The sequence below is a fragment of the Serinus canaria genome, chromosome 5 (genome assembly GCF_022539315.1).
Source record: "Serinus canaria isolate serCan28SL12 chromosome 5, serCan2020, whole genome shotgun sequence".
Classification (NCBI taxonomy): Eukaryota; Metazoa; Chordata; class Aves; order Passeriformes; family Fringillidae; genus Serinus; species Serinus canaria.
In genome coordinates this window covers 1,853,776-1,877,599 of record NC_066319.1, presented here as the reverse complement: position 1 = coordinate 1,877,599, position 23,824 = coordinate 1,853,776, and the positions used below count along the sequence as shown (strand labels likewise).

The following is a 23,824-nucleotide window of genomic DNA, read 5'->3' as shown; positions in this document are numbered from 1 at the left end:
ACTACCAGGCTCCCCTGAAGAGTGTTTCTTAGATGAGCCACGTTCCTGTCCCTGGGCATGGGACACTGAGATTTAAGACATTTCTGGGCCTCCTACAACTCACAGCCATGCAATTTTCTTTGCCAAAATCCTTTCTAAAGCAAAGATACCCTGATTGTTTACCTCTAGATTTACATGCTAATTTTATCACTGTTGGTAAAGCAACCAGCTTCAGATACTCTCAACTCCATTTACACCAAGCTGGAAGAGAAAAGAGAGGCAGAACATGCAGGAGCTGTTTGAAGCTATGTCTGTGTTCACTAGAAGCCAACAAGCCTTCTTCAGCCTGCCTGAAGACTCAAAAAAAATATCTAGAGGGTCACTGTTTTTCCTTAGGGTGTACTGATTCATGTATCCCAGGCCTTAATTTAAAATTTTGGTTAGTTTACTACTTCTAGGATAGTCTTCCTTTAGTTAACTTAGGGACAGAACCTATAAAGTTCACAAAGTTCTTGTTAAAAAGGTTTTCATTTTTAATTTTCTTTCTTTACATTGCCAATAAAAGAAAATAGTTATCAAAAAAGGAAAATATTCTAAAAGTTTTATTCTATTTCATATTACTCTTTAATTATTATTAATTTTTTCTTTGTACCCTTTTAAAATTTTAAACCTATTTTACCTTTCTCCTAATCCTACCTCACAATATAAAGTAAGTACACTAATAATTAATAAACACTAAACCCACCACACTTCTTGATACAATTAGCCAAAAAACCTCAAAATTAACAAAATCTCAAATTAACAAACCCAAACCACTACAATGGGCAATACTGAAAATTCTGAATGATCCATACATTTCTTCTTTTCTTCTTATCTGCTTTTATTCTTCACAAATAAATAGAATTGGAATGAAAGTCCCCTCTTCTGCCTCTGGTAATTAAATGCAATTTTTTCTCTCAAGAAAGGAATTGTTTCCAAACCTGACCATGCCTGAGTGACACAGAGCACCTCAGTGTGAGAGTTGCCAGCCCAGCTCTCATTACACAGATATATTCTCAAAAATATTATTACACTGATATAACCTAAAAAAAATCTGTTATTACACAGACATATCCTCAAAAATATATCTGTTATTACACAGACATAATCTCAAAAATACATCTGTCATTAGCCTCCAAAATAAAGGCTCAATGTAGCCTCAAAAATCAAGGCTGGATGGTTTTATCTGTACTTCACAACTCCTCAGAACCATGCAAGGCTTCATTACTGTCCAAGAATGACATAATTTAGGATTTAGTAGATTTATGTTCTTCCAATCAAAAATCAGAATTTTAGAAGAAGGCAGTATTACCAAAATAAGTAGAATTTATTTACAAAATTTCAGGCAGGATCTGGAAATCAAAGTGTTATTTGAACAATGGACCAAGAAAAGGAGAGTTGAGCTACCATCCCATAATCTCTCTATTTAATCTATTTTTGCTGAAAAATATCTCAGCTCCCACAAGCCAGAGCTTTGAAAAGCTTTGGGACTGACTAATTTGTGGCATCAGTGTGTCTGTCAACTTCTGAGAGCTGTTACATTCCCCCAGGCTAAAAAAAGACAAATCTTTCATAAGGTACATAAAAAAACAAAGCATGTAGCAGTGCATTAGTTAAAATAAAAATAAAAATAACCCAAAAACATGCAGCATTTCTTGGGGTCAACTAAAATACAAATCTTTGCTATGCAGCATGAACACACAAAAAGGCAAACAAGTGCTAAAGTTATTAAGGGCAGCTGGGCTGGAGAGAAGGAAGCTTGCTGCTGTTTTAAAATGAAAAAAAGAAAAAGTTTGGGAGGGAAAACCAGTTTTCTGCAGTGGTCACAGTAAATGACAAAGCAATGAAAATAATTTTGTTTCCTGCAAACCAAGCAGTGAAGGTTTTACTGCAGAGAGGGGATAATTTATGTCAGCAATAAAGCTTTTATCTTTGCCATGAACTGCTGGATGAGCTGTACCTGCTGCAGTCCAGGTCCTCCTGGGTTTGCTGCCACAGCACTGAGCCTGCCTTGCTTTGGCAGATGCACGAAGCAAAATCAGATTCTAACAGTTTGACCTCTCTCACTTCTTGTGTTCTCTGGGGGATAATAAAATCCAAGATACAATCCCACAGCAGTTAATGAAGCTTAACCTCACACCCTCTTAATTACCAATGCATTACACCAACTATAGGCATCATACTCCTCTCTAAGCTATTTTACAATTCTAAAGAAGTACTACTGTGCTATTATTTAGCAACATAATCCAGGCTGTATGTGAAATCCCTCTTATATAAAATCCTTTGATCCTTATGGCTTTCAATAACTGCATAACTCAAAGTACTTCAGAATTTCAAATATTATCTATTTATGTATTAATAAATATGTTTTTCACACGGGTTTATGCAACTAATTTGAAGTGCAGTTATTATCACAAGTATGATAAAAACACAAAATAAAAATGTACTAAAGGGATAATACTAACATAAAAATACTAATAATACTAAAATTCACATCAATTTAAGGCTCTTTTTCATCATGTTAATTTTTAGTATTTAAAGGACACCAGATGGTAAATCAGGAAGGGTAAATACTTTCTTTTCAACAATGCATTATAGAAATGTCAGTTTAAAGGGCCCTACTCCCAAACTGGGGGGAGGATTCTATTTTGATTGTAATTACTTGTGAATACAAGGTGTATTGTTAAAGAACATAAATGAATGGATACCAATTTTTCTTCTTTCAGCAGCCCTTATACAATAACTTATTTCCATTCCAGGTAAGGCTGGTCTACAGAAATTTTCCCTTGACATTCAGAAAGACCTAATGTGTGCCAGCCCAGGGTAAACAAGAATTGTGTGAAGAGAAACAATTCCAAGCACTATTCCTCTGGTTTAGGAAATAAGAAGAACCAGTTGCAAGTACTCCAAGTAGTCTATTTTTAAGCCATGAGAATATAGTCCATACTCCACATACACAGAAGTAAACCCCACACTTAAGTCACAGAACTCTTTTCTGGAGCTCCCTTGCACTGTGGCTGCACTTCACAACACTTAAACCCAAGAATGCCTATCAGATAATCAGATGATCTTTAAAAAAATTCATATTTTTCTGAATCAGTTGATGAATGCTTAAGTATGTGACAGATAAATACAGCAGAGAATGAGAAATAAAATTGTGTGAAGGAACTGAGCGTCCTTGTCCCAAACTCTGTAAAAACCCTGCTGCAGTGCATAATGCACAGGCCTGAGCCTAAACAGAGCAAATGATAACAGCATTATTCCTGAAAACCTTCAGAGATAGCACTGGAAGCAACAGCCCATTAAATGAGCAAAGCAACTCTACAGAGTTCCCAACTAGCTTTGTTAAACAGATATTTGTGGACACTGAAACCCAAACATTTAGATTTTATTACTTTTTAAGATACATTTTTGTTGTGGTTTGACCCTGATGCAATGGCAGTGCCCCCATGAAAATATATTCTCCCTGGTGTCTGCTGTGAGATGTAACCAGAAATAGAGCAAAGCAGGCTCAAGCTTAGAAATAAAGGGAAAAAAAAAAAAACTTTAATAACCAACTATATGTAAAAAGTAACACACACATAACTCAGAATGAAAACCTTTCCAAACATTCCTCCTCCTCCTCCCCAACTTCCAGCACCACACGAAATAGAACCTTAGATTCTCAATCCAGTTACCATCCCTCAGATAATCAACTCTCAGTTAAAGGCCAAGTAAGTGTCACAGTTGAGGCAGCCACAATCCACAGAGTGTCCCCACACAATTCCAGAAGGCTTCAGCCCAGACAGAGTAACATCCTCACTTCTTCAGGAGGCTGCAGGTGTCTGCTTTGTTTTGCTTCAGCCCAGCCTTTTATGCCCTCCTGTTGCTGCCCTGCCCCTGTGAGCCCTCTGCTCCCTGTGGGATTGCTCAGCACCCCTGGGCACTCCATGGCTCCTTACCTTCCATAGCATTCACCTGTCCTGCACAGCTGGAGCCACTGGGGATGAGGCTCAGCCCCACTCCCAATCAACACAAACTCTGTGCCTACAAGTGAGATGTGTGTTTAAAAAACCTCTAAGTTCACAACCAAAATGATGAAAGAAAATTTCCTTGATGAACAGACAAGGATTGGCAGATGAGAAATCAGAAATTTGAGCCAAACATTCATTATCTCTGGTTCTAGAAAAACTTTTTATTAGATTGATCTGAACTTTCGACAATGATGAACCTTTATGCTTTCAGATGAAGCTCTATGCTTTTTTACCTTCCAGAGAAGGTACTGCTTTAAAAGATTTAATTCTTTTTAAACTGAAGAAATATTTTTTCAAGTGTATCTTTCACACCTCTACAACTTCTATGTGAAGATTATAACACAGTTCATAATGGAGAAAATTGTACATTACAATATAATGAAACATTTGCATTTTAACGATGAAAAATGTAAAACAGATTCGCCCAACGTGCAAGTAAGAAAAATAAACAGATGAGCAAGAGCTGCACAAAAAAGAAATAAAATTTTTCAACTCATCTGCCTGGCAACTCAACCCTCATCTTTGTGCTACCACAAGACTTCAGTAGAAGGAAAGTTCCTTTCTGCTGTAACTGTAATTGGATTTCTGTGTATTGAGTGACACCATGCAGCAGCTGAATCACAGCAGCAAGTTCCTGCATTTTGAAAATATATTTAGAAAAAAAGACTAGGAATGTAGCCCTATTTGCACATACATTTTAACCTTCTGAGGTATTATGCTTTTAGTTTATGAGCATCTAAAACTGAAAAAATACCTCCAGCATTGATACATAGCTTCTGTCCCAACACCAGACAACAAAGAGCAAATAATTAGAATTACTTCCTGAAAACAGACAGCTCTGGCCACCAGCCTGGTAATTTCTTCCAGGTTTGCATTTTTCCTTTTGACAAAACAATGGTTTAGGATCATATCCATGAGGGAAAGAGATAAGCATCATGGCTGAATGTACTTTGCTGAAGTGAAAAAAGTCCATGTAGACAGCTGTGTTTTCTTTCAAGGCATTGTTTGCACACACCATAATACAGCAGCCCCATGGTTTTTATTGTTGTGGTTTTTTAAACAAATAATAAAAATAAAATAAAATGGAAATAATAAAATTAAATGGAAATATTAAAAGTTCATTTTCCTAGGTTCTCCGTGCATTCCCTTTTTCAGCAAGAAAAGAGTAAATGAGCACTTTCTGTTTTTCAGGCCTGCCCTGTTTGCTGAAGGTAGGACTTTTTTATTCTTCTCCAAATTACTTAAGCAAACATAAAACTAAAGTATAATATTAAAAAAAGTATATGAAATATAAAAATATAAAATAAAAATATACTTTAACTTTTGCTTTAGGTATCTTTTCAGCTTAGGAATTTGGAAAATTAGTGTTCCTGGAGGGTTTTTATAATGTTTTTCCTATTATTTTTTTTTCTTAACAGCCATTACAGTTGCCTACACCCTCCTCTCAGCTTCACCACCATGAGAAACTGCATTTTCCCCTTCCACTGTGACACCCTTTATCCTCTCTTCTTGGAAGAGAACCTCCAAAAGGCAATCTCAGCTGAGTGCAGAAGTATCTTGCAATAAAATTCCCACTTGGAAACCGAAATTCAATTGAAAGGCAATAATCAAAGTTTTCCACAAGAGATGAGCAGACAGTTCTAGAAAGCAGTTCTGGAGCTCCCACTCTTCCACCTCAGGCTTGTAGATACCACATGGAAAGGCACTGATCCAGCATTGGCCAGGGTGCCTCAGGTTAAATGCAGTGCTCCAGGGGATGCTGGCTTGTTTTCCAGAACAATAATGAGCTGTAAGTCTTCCTTATAAGACAGATCATAGAATCACAGAAGGTTTTGTGTTGGAAGGGACCTTAAAGATCATCTCAGTCCAACTCCCCTGCTATGGACAGGGACACCTTCCACTAGCAGGTTCCTCAGAGCCCCATCCAGGCTGGCCTTGGACATTTCCAGGGATGGGGCAGCCACCAGGTGCTTCTCTGGGCAGCCTTTGCCAGGGCCTCAGCACCTTCACAGAGATTTTCTTCCCAATATACAACTTAAGTTTGCCCTCTGTCAACTTAAAGTCATTTCCCCTTGCTCTGTCACTATTCTGCCCTTGTGAAAAGTCTCTCTCCAGCTCTCTCCTAACTGGAAAGCTGCTGGAAGGTCCCCCCAGAGCCTTCTCCTCTCTTGGCTGAACAGCCCCAGTTCTCAGCCTGTCTTCACAGGAGAGGTGCTCCAGCCCTCTGAGCACCTCAGGGCCTCCCCTGGACTCGGTCCAGCAGGTCTGAGCCCTTTTATTGCTGGGGAGCCCAGAGCTGGATGCAGAGCTCCAGCTGGGATCTGCAGAGCAGAGCAGAGGGGCAGGATCCCCTGCCCTGCCCTGCTGCCCACGGGGCTCTGCCTGCAGCCCAGGGCACATTTGGCTTTCTGGGCTGTCCGTGCTCCCTGCCAGGTCCTGCTGAGCTTCCAACACCCCCATCCTTTCTCCTCAGGGCTGTTCTCCATCCATGCTCAGCCCAGGCTGTGTTTGTGCTGGAGATTGCCCCAGCCCAGGTGCAGGACCTTGCTCTTGGCCCTGATGAACTCCATGAGGTTCTCCTGAGCCTCTCCAGGCTGTCAGTGTCCCTCTGGATGGATCCCTGCACACAGAGCGTGCTGTTGGCAGCTTGGTGTCCTCCACCCAACTTTGCACAGGCTCCACAGCAAAAGCAACTTAACAGAGCAATCTTTATTGTCAAGGTAAGCTATAAATAACCCATCTTTTTCATTAAAACTTGTGAAAATCAGTTTTACACCCCAACCTAAATAAAATAATCAAGAATAAAGCTGAAGAAATTATTTTACAGGTAGTTTAGGCAGTCGTAGAATTTAAATGGCAAACCCAATGTAATTTTACTATTAAATAAAATTTCCATTTACCAATGCAAGCAGTTTTATTTTATGATCAGTCACAGAAGTTACCATATAATTTCTTATATTATATACATTCCCAGTGCTTATGCCCTTAGAGTAAAAAGTTGCCTTTTTTTTGAAGACTATAGAGTGAACAGAAATGCCCTCCAATGTTTAAAATACTTTCTAAAAACCAGCATGTATATAGTTCTGTAGGTTTTACCAGAGGTGTATAATTTTTCAGCATTACATCTTAATGCCAGTTTCCTGAAGGAGCTTTGACTACAAAAGGTATGAATATATTTTCAAAGGATGATGGATAAATTGGTGGGTGGTAATATAATATATCTCAGGCAGCTGATCAGGGCTTTTTATCCTCTGCCTGTCTTTTAGTTATACACAATTTCAAGATAATTATGGTCTATAAGAATGTCTTTTCCCCTTCCTACTACCAGCAATATTTGTCTTGGTTATAGGTTCAAGAAACTTCCAATCACATCACAAAATTGGAATAGGGCAATTATGGCATTTCAGCAGAGAGCTGAACATGCAAACAGACTGACCACACCATGTGGACATTGAATATGGACAGAGTGTGGACACTTCATGAACTGCCTTTATGAAATACACCAGCTGATTAGATACTGGCTGTGGAATGTATTGAATCCATACTTGAATTTTACCAAGTAAAACCCAAGCCTAAGCTGTAATTCAGGTTGGTATCTACCACGTCTGTGTGGCCTTTCCAGTAAAGAATACAGTCCAATCAGACACTGAAAATACATTAATTACTAATCTCATTAAATGAAGTGCCATGTTATTCAATGGTCATAGGCTATATTAAAATCCCAACTCTGTGGAGTCATCCAAATCCCAAGCAGCTCATTTTTATGACAGGAGAGATCTTGAAGCACCTGAAGGTGAGGGTTACTTCACTGACACAATACAAATCAGAGAAATTAAGTCTGCTGTGCCTTGTCTGCTAAACAAAGGAGGTGTTGAACAGCCAAGGTGAGAGTAAACAGCACAGACAAGAATATTGTTGGATGCACAAGGGCACAAAGGAAGGCAGAAATCAAAACAAGATGATGTTTATACAGCAATATTGTCCCTCCATTTATAGTCTCCTACGGCAGCATCACCATGGAGTCACAACAGAGGAATGCAGCATTCCTGCCTAGTGTCTAGTCCTGGAAATTAAGAAGGAAAATGATTCCATATCAGACAATCAGAGCTGGGTAAGGCACAGCAAACCAACTGACCCCAAACTCAAAGTGGTACAAGGTGTATGGCAGATGTGTGTAACAATGTCTGCTGGTTATCACATAAAGGAGTCAGAAAAAACACAACAGGCTATGAAAAACTGAATCAAAGGTGGATGAAAGAAAAGTGGAATGTACATTAGCTACTCCATTTTAAGAAAATTTCATGCAATGCAATAAAAATACCAATTGGGATAATTAAATCTCAATGAAAAAAACTACTGCAACAATTGTGTTGTATCATCAGGGAGTCAATACTTGATCATCAGTTATTTAAAACGACTTAATTAAAAAAATATAGCACATTTTTATGTAATTCATACTTGAAAATCAATTTTTAACCTGTTTGTTTAACCTTTATTCTAAACCACTAGTGAGAAAAAATTTCACCCTTAAATGAACCCTCTTTAGGTTTAGGAGCATTAAAAAACTGATTTTTCACAACCACAATAATTTCATTTCATTAAGAATATACTTTTTCCTGAATACTGATGATAATGTTCAAGAGGTAAAGCATAGAATTTACCATCCCTAGGTAGGAAAACAGAAGAGTAATCATTTTGTCCAGAAATAGTCTCTGAAGACACTTAAGGAAATAGCCAGACTTCACTTGATGCAGAAGTAATCAGGAAATTATATGTTACTTCTGATATTAGGAAAACGCACCCTTAGAAAGACATAAAATATTTAATGAAATTTTGTAAGATTATCCTCACACTTCAGCATTTTTTTGCACTGTTGATCAGGCTTTTTCCCTTATGCAATTTTCTCATGACAGAAACTATCAGTGTTTGATTGGGAGTCCACTGAAGTCTGGAGGGATCCTTTCTGTGGGACCTGATCCAAAGCTGACCAAGTTCCCTAGCACAAAAAAGAGTCAGAATGAAATGTAAGCGTAAAGGAAATTGTAAAGATGTTCAATGATGTTTTTATTTTCTACAGGAAACTACAATAAATATCCACACAAACTGTACACAGTTTCAACCACAAAATACTGGAGGCAGCTTAACTACTCTTCCTCCTGGGCAGGAGGAAACTGTAAGCAGTTGGATTTACTGAAACCATTCCACTAAGCCAGTGGAATAATACAGAAATAAAATAAAGAATAAACAGGTTTCAAGCCTGATTTGGCCTTGGGAGGATCTTACTCCACTGTCCATAGATGGAAGGTAGAGACCTGAATTTAATTCCCAAATCTGGCTAGTGTAAATACTCCTGTACTTCCCAACATATTCTTATGAATCACCAAGATTAATTCCTTCATTGCTACACAATATATACCCTTTAAATGCATTTAATTCATCAAGGAATTACAACTTTACTTATCAAAAGCAATGAGTTTTATTTACCTTCAAAATGTTGTCAGGATGCTCTTTGGCAGAAGCAACAAACAGGTCATGTCCACAGACAATTCCCTCTGCGAGAAAATACTTGAACAACAGATTGGAGTAAAGGCCATATTTATCCTCCTCTGTGGAAACAAGAATGGTTGGATTGTTTTTTGTTAGATAAATTGCCCACTTGTAGGTTCACAACACTGTAAAAGGCCTCTTTGGGTCTATCTCCTGGATTATAGAATTTACAACAGAGATCAAAGGTAAAATAGGATTCCAAAACTTTGAAAATAATTCTGTATTTCAAATGTTTCAAGCCAGAGGAATAGTCCTCAATCAGGCATTTGATTGTAAGATATGGATGGGACACAGCCTCCTTACAAGGCTTCCATTAGTATCAGCTAAGATGGCTGAATTTATGGATTAATGGAAAGGGGTTCCTTAATTTAGGAAAGCTAAGTTAACATTTCCATTCCTAGTGCTTAAAACTTGCTTAAAATATTTGTTACCTGATGCTTTTCAAAATTCAGCCATATCTGGCATGCTAAGCCTATACAGAGGTAACATTCAGAATAGAGACATTCTCATGTCAGCATTTATTCCAAAGTTGTGAAAACTACAAAAACCAAATGGATGGATTGAAGAAATCAAACCATTAGCAAGGCTTTTTTTTGAAATGTAACCAGAGCAAAATCAGAACAAATCCAAAAGACTCATGAATTTGCAGTTTAAGCAGTGAGACAAAACTTGTTAACAGACATTGTGAATGCTGGCCCACTGAAATGAAAACACAAACTCTGACTTCAGAAAGACCAGCATTTCCTTCAGCTTCCCTGGTGGAAGTTAAGTGTCAGAAATAAGCAGAATTAGGAAGTCTTAATGAACTCATACAATTAAAACTCAGCATAACTTCAAGCTATGGGAAGTGATGTGTGCAGAACAACTGAAATCTGAACCATCTCTGATGTTCTTTATTTGTAGGAAGTACCAACAATAGCACTGTTAGTGCTTTTTATGGTTTTTGGGAGAAAAGTGAATGTGCTACATTAGGTTTCACTTTTTCATCTTTTAATCTGGCAGCTGAAAGACAACACACAGGGATGCTGAGGCAGAAAAATACAGAGAGATATTTCTTTACACAGAGCGAACAAAACTCAATCTATTGTTTGTGTGACTTAGAAAATATTCTCTAAATACACATATGAAAAAGTAAAATTAAAAATAAAAAAAACAGTAACGAAGAGAGAAAATGAAAAACTTGTCATTCATATCCAACTTGCAAAAACCAGTAAAGAGGAAAATAAAAATACTCTAATTTTGACATGTAGCACAATCAAAATGAATCAATGGAGTGAAGGAGAAAAAGAAAGAAGGAAAGTGTATATCCATAAAGGAAAAGGAAAACCAATAGCAATGGGGAAACCTGGGAAACAAATCACAGGAAAGTGTTGCACTGCTACACTCCTACTATCTTGCACATGTACTGATACTCAGTGCTGAGATTAACAAGAAAGTCAAACCATGAGTGTTCAAAACCACTGGAGAAAACACAGTTCTCCAAGATATATTCCCCAACCTCCATGGGATATTAGGCAAAACAGAATTTATTTCCTGATTTATTAAACTTCATTGTTAAATTCAGTATTTGGGATAGCAGAGTCACTAGAAGTTACTCTAAAGCAGTAGCTCAAACAGAGAAAAACGTTTCATAATCCAGTCACTAAAACAGGAAACGACATAAAACTGGATATCCAAACAAGCCAAAGGGAATAGAATAATTACAACACTCTTACTACCAGTACTAGCCACTCTGCAGTTTGCTGTAGAGTCTTAGGGTTTTAAGATCTTCATTAACAGAACTTACCTTTGATACTGTTGACCTGCTTAGGAGGCCATATTAGCCTTCAATGTACATGCAATAATACCACATTGATTTTTTTATTTTAATTTTTAATAAGGGTCTTGTGACAAATATGGACAGTTCTGAATCATAAAAAGCACAGGACTGACAAAACCTTACTGGTGACAATACTGAGTTCCTTGTCAAAATTTCATCAGGATGGATTTCCAAACTGCAAATTTACTTGAGAATTTGGAGCTTTTAATTAAATATTAGGTCCAGTTTACTCTTGCATGCTTATAAAGCCATTATTAAAGTTCCTGAAGAACTGCCTTCCTACTAACTCAGGGATGAGACTGAGGATGTAGAGCCAGCTGTGAGACTCAGGTGGACACAAGGCTCAATCAGCTAAACTGAAACACTCCCATTGCAGAAACAAAAGGCAGAACTGACACTACCTAAGTCTTGAAGAAGTATTATGGTTGTATTTTGTAAATAGTCTCTGTAGCCTGCTTAAATCTTAAACTGTTTCAAGAGGGAAATAAAACCCCATTGCTGAATAAGTGTCCCTGGTAACTGGAGTCCAGACCACTGACAGCTCCTGCCCCCTCAAACATGGCTCTCTCTAGTTATTCTTACTGCTTTATCCTCAGTAATATATTACTCACACTGTATTCATTTCCATGTGCTAATCTCCCACTATGAAGCTCTCAATTTAAGAGCAAAGACCTCTAGAAATCAAAGTGGCAGCATGAGCTGTACAATTTTTGTTTTAAATTGTCTGAGGTACCTGAAAGAAGCCACCAAGGCTCCCTGTAATCACATCACTGTGGCAGATGTCACTGGAGGGAGACAATTTTGTTAGATCTCTCTCCCTTTGAACAAAAGAGGAAAAGGAACACTCATCAGGCACTCTGGAAGGATCCTCAGCTGCAACATTTACATCATCCTTGCTGAATGAAAAATCTTGGGTTCTCAATTTTTAACTACAGGTTAAAGTTCACCTTCTTCACCATCTGAGGCACAGAAACACTGAGTTGATATGTATTTAACTGACATTTAATGGAAAATAAGAAAATGTCTCATTTAGTCCAAGTGTTTTATGCCTTGAGTCTGTGTGTACAACTATCTAGACAGTCTTTCTGGATCATGATTTTTGCTATTAATTACTCCTTAGAAAGTAAAGAACGTACTCAATTTCTTGTCAAACATAACAGAGAAACTCCATAAACCATAGATAAATACAAGAAATCAAATGATGTGTTGGTGATTATTTAACTAAGCTAAGAAAAAATATGGCTGTAATAGTTAAGAAGAATTTTTCTCAGATTTTATTTGAAATGCTAAAACGTTAAAACATAGTGTAGAAATAAAGCCATGAAGAACTATTATATAAACCTTTTAAGTGACTTATTGAGATTCTAATAATTTTGTTGATTCATTGATTTATTTGTAATATAACAGGGCTAGAGAGGTTCTTACACTGCCATACTCTTCCAAAACATAATTTGCAAAATAACATGGAATGTTCAAGTTAGCAAATTAAAAACACATCCAATATAAGGATGTATCATTTTAACATAAGCCTTTCCTTTCTTCCTAAATTTTCATAAGAGTAAACAGCAGCAAAAAAATTAAATTAAGACTTGGAAAGTGATCTAAATATAAACCACCTCATAGCTCCCTACAGTACTCTAAGGATTAGATGTGTCTCAGAAAGCCTTTACAAACAGTGTAGCTGGAATTGTTAAAGTCAATGCATCTTTAAGAATCCCTCAGTTCTTCAATTTGTCAGATAGAGGATGCTTTTTATTGATTCATTTCTAGGTCACTAAACTTTTGTGGTATTCAAAAGATCTAAAGTGCATCCATATGGGGCTTTTCTGATAGCATCCATTGTACTCTGGCTTCAATAGTTACATTCAGAACCAAAGGAGTACAGCTTTCTTCTTGTAAATACACAAACAAATCACTTAGCACAGGTATTTCAGCAGCTCACTGATCACTTTCACAGAATCCCAGAATGAAACACTTTCCTGAGAATGCATGGACTTAGCATTTGAATGGCAAGGACAAATATCCAATTGTTACCTTTATCTTTCCAAACTCCTCCACATCCAGAACTACCTTCACTCAGGACATGCAGGAACTAACACTTCAGATCGTTTTAGTCAATGCTTAGGACAAGCCTGGCCCAAATCTTTAGTCTCAGCCTCTGCACTAAAGAGCTGGTCCTTCATTGTGAGCTTCACTTCCAGCTTCCAAGGCACATGAACAAATCAGAGTCTTGCAGCTGCAGCCCTTTCTGGGCACAGTCCCCACAAGTCACACAGCACCAAGCAGCTTTCTGCCATTCTTTTGGAACAAAGAGTGCTCTCCAGCTAAGGAGCAGGTGAGTGACTAGTGAAGCATGAAACTGCACAAGGAAAAGAGATTATTTACCTAGAAGTTATGCATATTGTCTCCAGGACAAAAGCTCCTCTGATCCTACAGATAAGGCCATAAATAAAATAGTCTGTTGTGACTATCCATGGGTCTTCCACATGAGAGTGCTTTCCTGGCTGAAACAGTCATGGAGAAAGAGCAGGATTGCCACTATAAGCAGAGGGAATTCCAGCATATAACCTTATAGCTGAGCACTAAGGATAAAGAGCAATTCCTATTTGAGGTTTTTGGGACTCAGATGTTTATTAGTTTTTATTTATATTACAGTCTTACAAACTGTGAGTTCTACAGTCCTTCACTCAAATAAAGTAAAAATGGAGCCATATCTCTCTCTACAAGGCCTTTTAAGGATAAACTGTCCAATTAGGAAATGACACCTAAATTATTTTCACTTTTAACTTAATAACTACTTGTCTGCAATGTGGACTTTTAAATCTAATTACACAATATTACCCAAAACCATGGAGAAGAAGGTGAAGAAGAAGGACCAGCCTCCACCCTAAAACTTCTATCTTGTTTTATATATATTGCTATAGTCTAAAACTTAAAACTCTCTATGCAGTATTATACACTTCTACTCAAACTACACACTTATAATCTCAGTTTTATCATTCAGTTTTGGAAGACTTTTCTACAGCCTCGGGTCAAAAGCAGTGTTCTCTTGGGGTTCAGTGCCTGCCAGCACAGAAAGTCTGAAATTCTCAGTAACCAGAGTTCCAAAAGGCCACCAAATACACAAGGGACATTTCTCCACACCTGTCTGTAGCTATTACTCAAAGAAATTCATGGTATAGAATTCGTGGTATATTCATAGGATAGAATCTTAAGGCTTTTATGTGGGGCACAGAAAACAGAAGAGAGCAGAGATGTGTGAGGCACTGTAAAAACAGAATTTATTTAAAAATTAAGGAAACAAATTTAATTATAGACTTATTGATTTGTAACCATGTGACCTCAAGGAAAAACTCTCTCTGCACAGAGGCATTCATGTCCCAAGAGAGGGATGCAGAATAAGCACCAGAACTGGAAGAGGAATAAAAAGTCAGGAACAAAACCTACCATAAGGTAACAAAGATCAATAAATACTGTATTTATAACACCTGACTTTCAAACATCACTATATTAAGCAGCATGAAGGTCTTTGAAAAACTCCAGTGGTCATTTGCAGTGGAATTACTGAAAATGATGAGAGCTGTAAGAAGAAAGAATAAGCCTGCAACAATGTAATGTACAGATGGCTTATTTTTTTTTTCTCTACAAAGTCTAGACAGGTTGCCCTAAAGCTGCCAAAAGCCTGTCATAGCCTATCAGTATTGATAATTTTTTTACCAGATAGATGGTTCTACACTGTGGTCCTGTGACCTAAGGTGTGTCTTTCTCTAGCTATGAAACATCTCTCTAAATTGCTGCAGGTTATAAAATGAGATTAATAATCTCAAATTCCATTTAAAGATACTTTTCTAATGTCCACGTTTACTAAGCTTGAGGGGATATACTTTGTGTCACTTGCATTTAATTAGCACATGCCAAACCAGAGTTGTCAAACACATAAGTTACAATATTTGGCATTTAGCCATACTTCAGGAAGGTGAATTCTGCTAACTGGTATTTTGTAGGATTATATTTAGCAAATCACTGTTTTGTACCTCTCTTGAGATTAACTTTTTCAGCTTTAAAAAGATGATAAATTCAATTATATTGGCAAGTGAAGAGAGCTCTTACCAGTCAGGTTAAATTGCATGCCTAACAAAAATAAAAGTAGCTAATTAAAGTAGCTGAAACTGCTTCAAGGCTTAGAATGTACAAGTATAGACCTGTTTTACACCAGACAACTTTAACTTTTAATAACTGACCTCAGCAACCAATAAAACCCCTCCTACTGATAATCTTTAAAACATTTAGCTGTCAGTGACCTTGTCAAAACTGGGGCTTTTAAAGGTAAGCAAGAATAGGTTCTTACAGGGTGCTCAGGACACCTCTAGTGAGGGTGCAGTAGCTCACTATGCAGAACGTGGTATATAAACAAAGCTTACCTTTAGAAACAAAATAACAATTTAAAATGGTTTTTAAAATATTTTAAAATTTTAAATAATTAATATTATTATATAGTAATATATTAATTATATATAATTAAAATGTTCATAATATATAACATTATATATTAATATATTATGTTATATATATTTTTATAATAATAAAAATAATTTACAAACAAAATATCCTCCTGCAAACTCTTCCTGGGCTGGCAAAACACCCATGCAACAGCTTGAAGTACACTGGAGTGGAGAGGGGAAGAAGTGTGCTTGTTTTACTTTGTTTTGAGAAGGGGGACTCTCTAAGGAAGCTGATCTGCTGCAGCAGGCTCAGCTAAAACCACAAACGTGGTCTCACCTCCATCCTGAGCAAGCTGCTTTGATGGGGCTCCACACCAGAATGCTTCTTAGAAACCCACTGCTTTAAGGTTTTTTTAAAACTTAAATAATAGTTAAAATCCTAATTCTTGTTAGATGAACAAACCTCAGGAAGTCTCAAGCTGCTCTGGTAGGTAGGATCTTCCATGAGACTAGCATGTGCTTCAACTCTCTAATTTTCATATAATTAAAACACTGTCAAAAGAATCTACTATAGAATTAAGCTCAACTGAAAATCACAATGCTCTTTATTATGAATTGAGTTAAAAAACTTGCACACTTCTATTTCAAACAATATTTTACAGTCTTATCAAGTAACCTGTGCCATTACTACATCTTCAGAACACAACAGTTCAAATAAATATTTTAATACCCTGAATCTACTATTATTTGGTTAAATTAACCAAGATAATGAGTCAAATAATGAAGATGAGCATTTAATTTGCAAAGGGAGCTAAGCTAAAAGTAATTCAATTTATTCTCACCTTAGAGAATGTTGAAGGAAGGGGAAGAATTTAACCTTTTTGTAACACTTGGAATACAACACAGATAGATCTTCCTAGGAGGTTTATCACTGACAGCTTCAATCCTGACAATATTAAGCTTGCCTAGACTAATCTCATGACAGAATTGCTTGGTGTGCTGACAGGATATTCTAACAATGCCATTCCAATGTTACCTGTACCAACTTTAAAAATCAGTCTCCAAATTTTTAGACGAATGAGTCATGAATAAATATAGTTCCTACTTTAAGACTTTTTGTATATAATTATATGTTTCAAAATAACAAAGGGTAAGTCTCATTTGGGAAAAAAAAATCATTTTCAGATCTAAAAGAGACATTCTCAAGCTAAGTTTCAGGTCAGATCACAAATACACAATCAACACAGGGGATAAGCAAATTCAAACCTACCACTGAGTATGGCCAGATATGCACTCAGGAGGGACCAAAGTTCAGGGAAAAATCCTCTCACGAAAAATCTTCCATTGAGCCATCAGCATCCACATGACTGTTTTTCACATCCACAACACCCTGTGGTGAAATATTGGACCACTTCTTCCATTTAATGACAATTTTCCTGCTAGTGGATTCATTGGATGCCATCCAGCCTGTCTACTGGAAGGGGCAGTGAATATTGTCATGGGAAGACAAAATGAATCCAGCCTCACAATCTCTGATTTATGTAGTATAGAATAGGTTCTAACTTTTTTTTTCTTCTTCCTTTACCACAGCAAGATTGCAGCTCTTTTCAAGCTGAAAAAGTTGGAACTAGGTAGTGTCAGTTATTTCTTCTGGCAAGCAACTTTTCAAATTACTTAATCTGCACCACACCATACACTAATTTATATACTTCATGTAAAAATCAACATTTTCTAAGATTCAGTGGCACATCAATAACTGTCTCTAATGGAAAAAATGCAAAAATAAAGACTAACCTTGAAATAACAAGCCATAGTGGGAGTAATCACCTTCCTCAATGGCAAAAATAAAATTTTATTCAGCCTCTAGTGCAGGTTACATGAGCCCTACACCATACTGTAACTCCATTAGTGGCTAAAATAGATTTCAAGTAAATTTTCCACAAATCCCACTGTTTGGATCTTTAGTGTTAAGACCAATTTTTGACTTGCAAAATTCAAAATACGTAACCAAAACTCTAGATACAAATTCAGTTTCCCAAGCAATGGTTGTCTTCCACAGGGAAAGTAAACATAGATAAAATATCCAGACCACAATGTTTTCATCCCTTTTAGAAAATGAATGAAAATTACTGATTAAATCTGTCTCAGGGCTGAAAAGCCACAGTGTGAAGAGCTTCTATTGGTGTCTTTCACTAGAGACAGGCAGGCTCTTAAAGCACTCTACAGGCACAACTTCTTCAAAAGCACCCAAATCACCCAGGCAGGTGCCAGTCTGTTTGTCCCTAGGCAAGGCTGAAATCTAGTCCTGTTCTCAATTATGAGATTCAAGTGCTCCTTCAGGGGGGAGATTAACACAAGAATTCTTCATTTTTCTGCTGGTTTTGTGTCAACTCAGTCGAACAGAAAGGAAAGCTGGACACCTCAGCTGCAATGGAGATGGTCCCAGAGAGCTGCACTGTGGTCTGTAAAGGGAATTTTGGTGGAAGCCATTTAATCATCTCAGTGTGCCTCATCCACACCCTGACAGAGAGCAGCCTTCCACCACCTTGCTCTCAGCTGATCCTGGCAACCAAAAGATTCAAAGGTCCTACATGGCATGTCTTCCTCAGATAGCCAAATTGAAAAAACCCTTTTGTGAGGGTACACAGTTGGAATCTAACAGCAGCTTGCAAAATCTTAACTAATGTGTGCACTCTGCTAATAAGTCCTGAAATGTGCTAAATGCTCTGTTTTCAAAGAGATTTCTGGGATATTCTTTGTGGGTGCACAGGCCTGTCTAAAATTTAGATTTTGATTCACCTCCATAACTCTTCAGTCCATTCTGAAGGCTACACAAAGTGAAGGAACCTGAGGGTTCTACTTTCCTAAAGTCTGACTTCAAAAACCAGTGAAACGAGAGGCTGTTTAATGAATACATTCAAGAGTGAAAAGCTTCAGAATATGGCTTTAAGAATCTATATATTCTATACTAACCAATAAGAAGAAGGGTTCCAACAGCTACGCCTCCACCTGGAAACAAAACAAAATGAAGAATAAAGTAAGACTCCACTTTAATACTATGTTAGAGAACAATTAACTTTTCTTAGTTTATAAGTCAAAGAAAGGTGATAACGGGGAATTTAAAAATATAAAAGTGAACAACATTTTAATTACCTTTGCAATACTTACTACAATTCTCTATTATGAAATAATTATACATTACATGTAATTACATACTGCACATTACAATTACTTTCACAATATACTGTACTATCATCATTGAGGTAAAAAGATCCTGCAGAGCTCTATGCAACCACACTCAAGTACTACAGTGCTGATGTTTGGTCTGAGCCAGCAGATTTTTACTGGGATGGCTCATGTGAGTAAACATTCTCTAAATTAAATTAAATTAATCAATATCAAGTGATTCCACTACAGTGGGATATCACTATCAAGTGATATTCCTTTGTATCAAGAAGGATGCAAGCTAAGTGACCAACTAAGATTTTAGTAGATTTTAGCAAATTTACACCCAAGTCTTTGAGGCAAAATCCTGGCTCCACTGCTTTTTATCTTACTGACATGGCAGCAAGATTTTCACCCACTGAAAACTGGATTGAGAGATCATAAATGTCACAACACACACTACAAAAAAACATACACTACTGAAGAGATTAAAGTTTTTTATAGTAGGTCCTGGACATAACTCCACGAATTCCTTTATAAGGACAGAGAAAGAACAACTCTTCTTTTATTTTCGGGAAAGAGCACACTAATTTGTAATCTGAATTCCAAGAATTACAACAGTGAATAACCTGAAACCAGACTATTTTGTTTAACGATTATGGAAGACTGTGACAGGAAAGCTAAAAATCCCTGGAAGTGTTCAGGCTGACCACACATAAGCAGCCTACTGAAGTGCTTTGCATGGAAACTGCAGGACGTTGTCAGCAATTCTGTACTGATTTAAAAGCAACTTAGGAGCAAACTAATTGATGAATCCCATCAGCACACTATGCAAAGCTGCAGAAGTCAATCCTGGACTGCACAGATGGACTCCAGTGAACAGGATCTTTCATTTTATACATTTGTAAGAGCTCAATAAACTCCACTAAAAATTGATTCCAATATGAGTTGGATCAACTTCTTAATCTTCAGCTTTGCTAGTGGGACTACAAATGCCTGCAGTGTCTGTAATGTTGATTACCCAAAAGGAACAAAAAAAGCAAATTTCTCTCCCAAATGCCAAAAAGTGCTATTATTGTTGCATAATAGCACCTGAATTAAAACCAGAACAGGATCACTTTGCCATCATGCACCACAACTCCAGCAGTACTGGGCAGTGAAAGTGCTTAGTCAGCTACTAATTTCATAGTTACAGAGAAGAAGATGTTCCAAGTTAACTCCTGAGTCAAGACGTACAAATACCTCAATATCCACAGCAAGCTGATCAGGTAATTAAGCATTTTCTAGATATTAAATAAAAAACAAACAACAAACCAATTTTAACTGCTCTTTATCAGAAAGTTAGAATCACCCATGAAATCCCCAATGATTTTTGTTCCATTTATTTATTCAGGAGATAAATGCAAACCAATCCAAAGGATGTACCAGAGGGGAAAGAAAAAAAAAAACCCAAAACAAAAGACCAAAATTTGAAATCATACTGATGTTTGACACAAAGTTTGCTTCCAATATTCACTGAATTTAATTGTTCAGGGAGCCAGAACACACAGGTTACTAACAACAGTTGTTTAAAATGACCACATGCTCTATACAGCCCATAGGAAAGAAATGTTCCAAATGTTGAGATTTTACCAAATCCTAGGTTGACATAGAAAATATGACTAAAGCAGCCATAAGTAATGTATTAGCTCATGGCAATAAGGACTTTAAAACCTTGGTTAGAGAAAAGTTCACTTGTAGCCATGACAGAAGTAGTGTCTCCTGCTTTTACACTGCATTTGTCAAACAGTGCAGTCCAAATTCTCTCAAGCTGCATTTTCAGATCATCCATGGTACTGCTTCCACAAGGCAGAGCTGTAACGTGTGTGCACATACCCTGGTTGTTCAAGGCAAACTCATTGTCAGAGCACGATCACTGATGGTTTGAACAAGTGTCTTCTATTAGAGGGAATGCAAAACTATTGCAGCTACCATAGCTACACCTTCATATTACAACAAGCAACAATACTAGCAAATGAAACAAAAGGCAACAGGAAAAAATAGCAGGAATGCTGATGGAATCAAAAGGAAGAGGCAAAATCTCTAAGTTTCCCAAAAAAGCTGCTGTGAACTTGTCATTCTTCCTGATCTTGCTAGTTTCATTTCTCTTTGCCAGCAAAATATATAAACATCTCAGCAAAACTTGTAACTTTCCACATTGCTACTTACAAGAAAGATTTAAGATTTTAATGGAGAGAAGCACAACAAACTTTGCAAGCTGAGAAGTGCCCAGACTGTTTTCAAAGCATATGCCTAACCTTTTTTCCAGCAGCCTGAAACAAAACATTCAATGCCAGGCATGTGATGGTTAGATCACACAACAGTTGCAGCTCATTGCAGAGAACTGCTCTGGCACACATCAGGCATATATGGCCCATAAACCTTGAAAGTAAACTTCTAGAAATAAATATAAAATATTTATAAACATAAAATGTTTATGTTTAAAAATGTATAAAAATTATACAATAAATATAAATTTAAATCTATAAATATTAATTTAAATCTATAAATATAAATTTAAATTTATAAAATAAATATAAATAAAAATTTGTAAAATAAATCAACTCTGGAAGTGCAGAGTGCCCTGATGGTAACACTGCATTTGAAATCCAGCACTCATCTACCACTTCTCTTCCAAAGGAAACTCACTCCTTTAGAGTGAGCCACAGCAACGTAACCAGCAGCTGTAGGATGAAAGAAACTCCTCCTTGGAGTCTCTGCCTTTTCCCCTCTTCAGAAGCACTTCATTGTCTGTGATAACACCATGCTTTCCCTCACTCACAGGCTGCACTCATGTCTGGCAAATAATTCTGCATCTGGGTTACAGATTGTGAACAGAGCAAAGTTAAACTCAGGCTCAAGCCAGAGATCTACAAGATTGCCTAGAGACTGTTAAAAAGTATGTCGATGAAAATACCAGACTAAAAGAGTTTATACTAACTTCCACTGGGCATTTACACCATAAAAAAAGATTGTCCTCAGTCCCTGGTGACAGCAAAAATTACATATTTTTACAGTCAATTATTTGATTGCTAGTGGGCAAGACAAAAGAAGAAAAGCATAAATATTCTGTCAGAAACACATGAACAGCATTCTGCAACACATTCATGAGGCACTGAGGGCTCAAAGCAGACCAAGTCATCACCTGCAGAGTCACCAGCACAGCAGGCTGCACTGATGCCTCAGGTTTCAGCTTTTCTGTTTTTCACATTCTGTGCTGCTTTAGTGGGTGGGTCTGAGTTTCACATGAGGGGATGGTGAGCTCTGTGCACAGAGCAGGGAGACAAAACAATTCCTGCTCCAGCTGGGCACCAAGGACAAATGATCCAAATCTCAGCCCAAGAGCACAGACCCCGTGGGCTGGAGAGAGAAAAACAAGCAGGGTGGGACTGCCTGGGCTAAAGCAGGGTGGGACAATGAACTGCAAGGTGCAAATGGAGCAGAGCTGATCCCAGGGAGAGACCCCGGGAGCGCTGGTGCATTTTGGGGCCATTTTGGTTCATCTTGGGTGCAGCCCTGGCTGGGCTCTGGTGCTGCCCAAGGTGGGTCCATGGAGGAGATCCTTGGAATCAATCCCTGCTCTATTCTTTAGCTCTGTCCAGCCTCTGCTCTAGGGCAGCCTGCACAAGGCATCAGCACCATCAGAGGCTCAGTCAGATGCTCCAAGGATGCTCCCCTTTACTCAGATCACATCTGGAACATGAGGTCCAGATGACTTGGAGCTCCTCCATTCAAGAAAAAAAACAAGATAAATTGAAGTGAGTTCAGGGAGGGATATGAAAATGGGGCAACTGATTCAAGAGAAGAGGCTGAAGGAAGTGGGCTTGCTCAGCCTGGAGAAGGAAGGAAAAGCTGAAGACCCTGGCGTACCCAACAGAAGCTACTGGCACGCTGCTGGAACCCCTGGTTGCTGAGAATTTCAGACTTTCTGTGCTGACAGGTACTGACCCCCAAGAGAGCACTGCATTTGACCTGAGGCTGTGGAGAAGGATTCCAAAATGAATGACAGAACTGGGATTGTGGGTGTGGAGTTTGAATAGAAGTGTGTAATATCACAAGGTGGAAAACTTAGAGTGTAAGGGTTTAGAATACAGTAACAGGTATAAAGCAAGATTCAGGTTTTAGGGTGGAGGCTGGTCTTTTTTCTTCAGCTTCTTCTCCATGGGTTTGGGTGGGTTTGTGTAATTGGATAAAAAAGTTCACATTACATGGTTGGTTATTGGGTTAAAAGTGAAAATAATTTAGGTGTCACTTCTTAATTGAACAATTTATCCTTAAAAGGCCTTGTAGAGGGGAGACAGGGCTTTTCAGTTTGTTAGAGTGAAGTGCTGTAGAACTCAGTTTATGAGACAGTAGAATAAGAACTAATAAACATCTGAGTCCCAACAAGAAATACCATCTCACACATTTAATCCTGATCCTAACAAAAAAGAAGCAAAGACTCCCCAACAACTGCTGAGCTCTTCACTGAGGTGCAGTACGAAGGCAACAAGCAACAAATGGGAGCTGAAACAGGGGAGGCTCCCAGTGGATATAAGCAAAAAGAAAATTCCCTACAAAAAATAATCCAGCATTGGGCTGGGTTACCCAGAGGTGCTGCAAAATCTTTGCCTGTGCAGATTTTCAAGACTCCAATGTACAAAGCCCTGAGCCATCAGCTCAGAATTCAGAGCTGAGCCTGCTTTAAGGCTGCAGAGGGGAAATTCTTGAGGTCCCTCCTCAGCCTCCAAAATCAGTGATTCCATACAGTTCACCCAGCTGGAGGTGTGTTCCAACCATGC

At 37.8% G+C, this 23,824-nt stretch overlaps 1 protein-coding gene across 1 annotated transcript in view; it reads right to left on the bottom strand.

Moving 5' to 3' along the window:
• Positions 1-23,824, bottom strand: part of ELP4 (elongator acetyltransferase complex subunit 4) — a 140,677-nt gene that overhangs the window by 114,999 nt on the left and 1,854 nt on the right. The window contains exons 2-3 of the mRNA XM_009097177.4: positions 18,813-18,848; positions 9,516-9,637 (exon numbers count right to left, since the gene is read on the bottom strand). Coding sequence (XP_009095425.3) covers positions 9,516-9,637; positions 18,813-18,848 — 158 coding nt within the window. The remainder of the gene's footprint in view (positions 1-9,515; positions 9,638-18,812; positions 18,849-23,824) is intronic.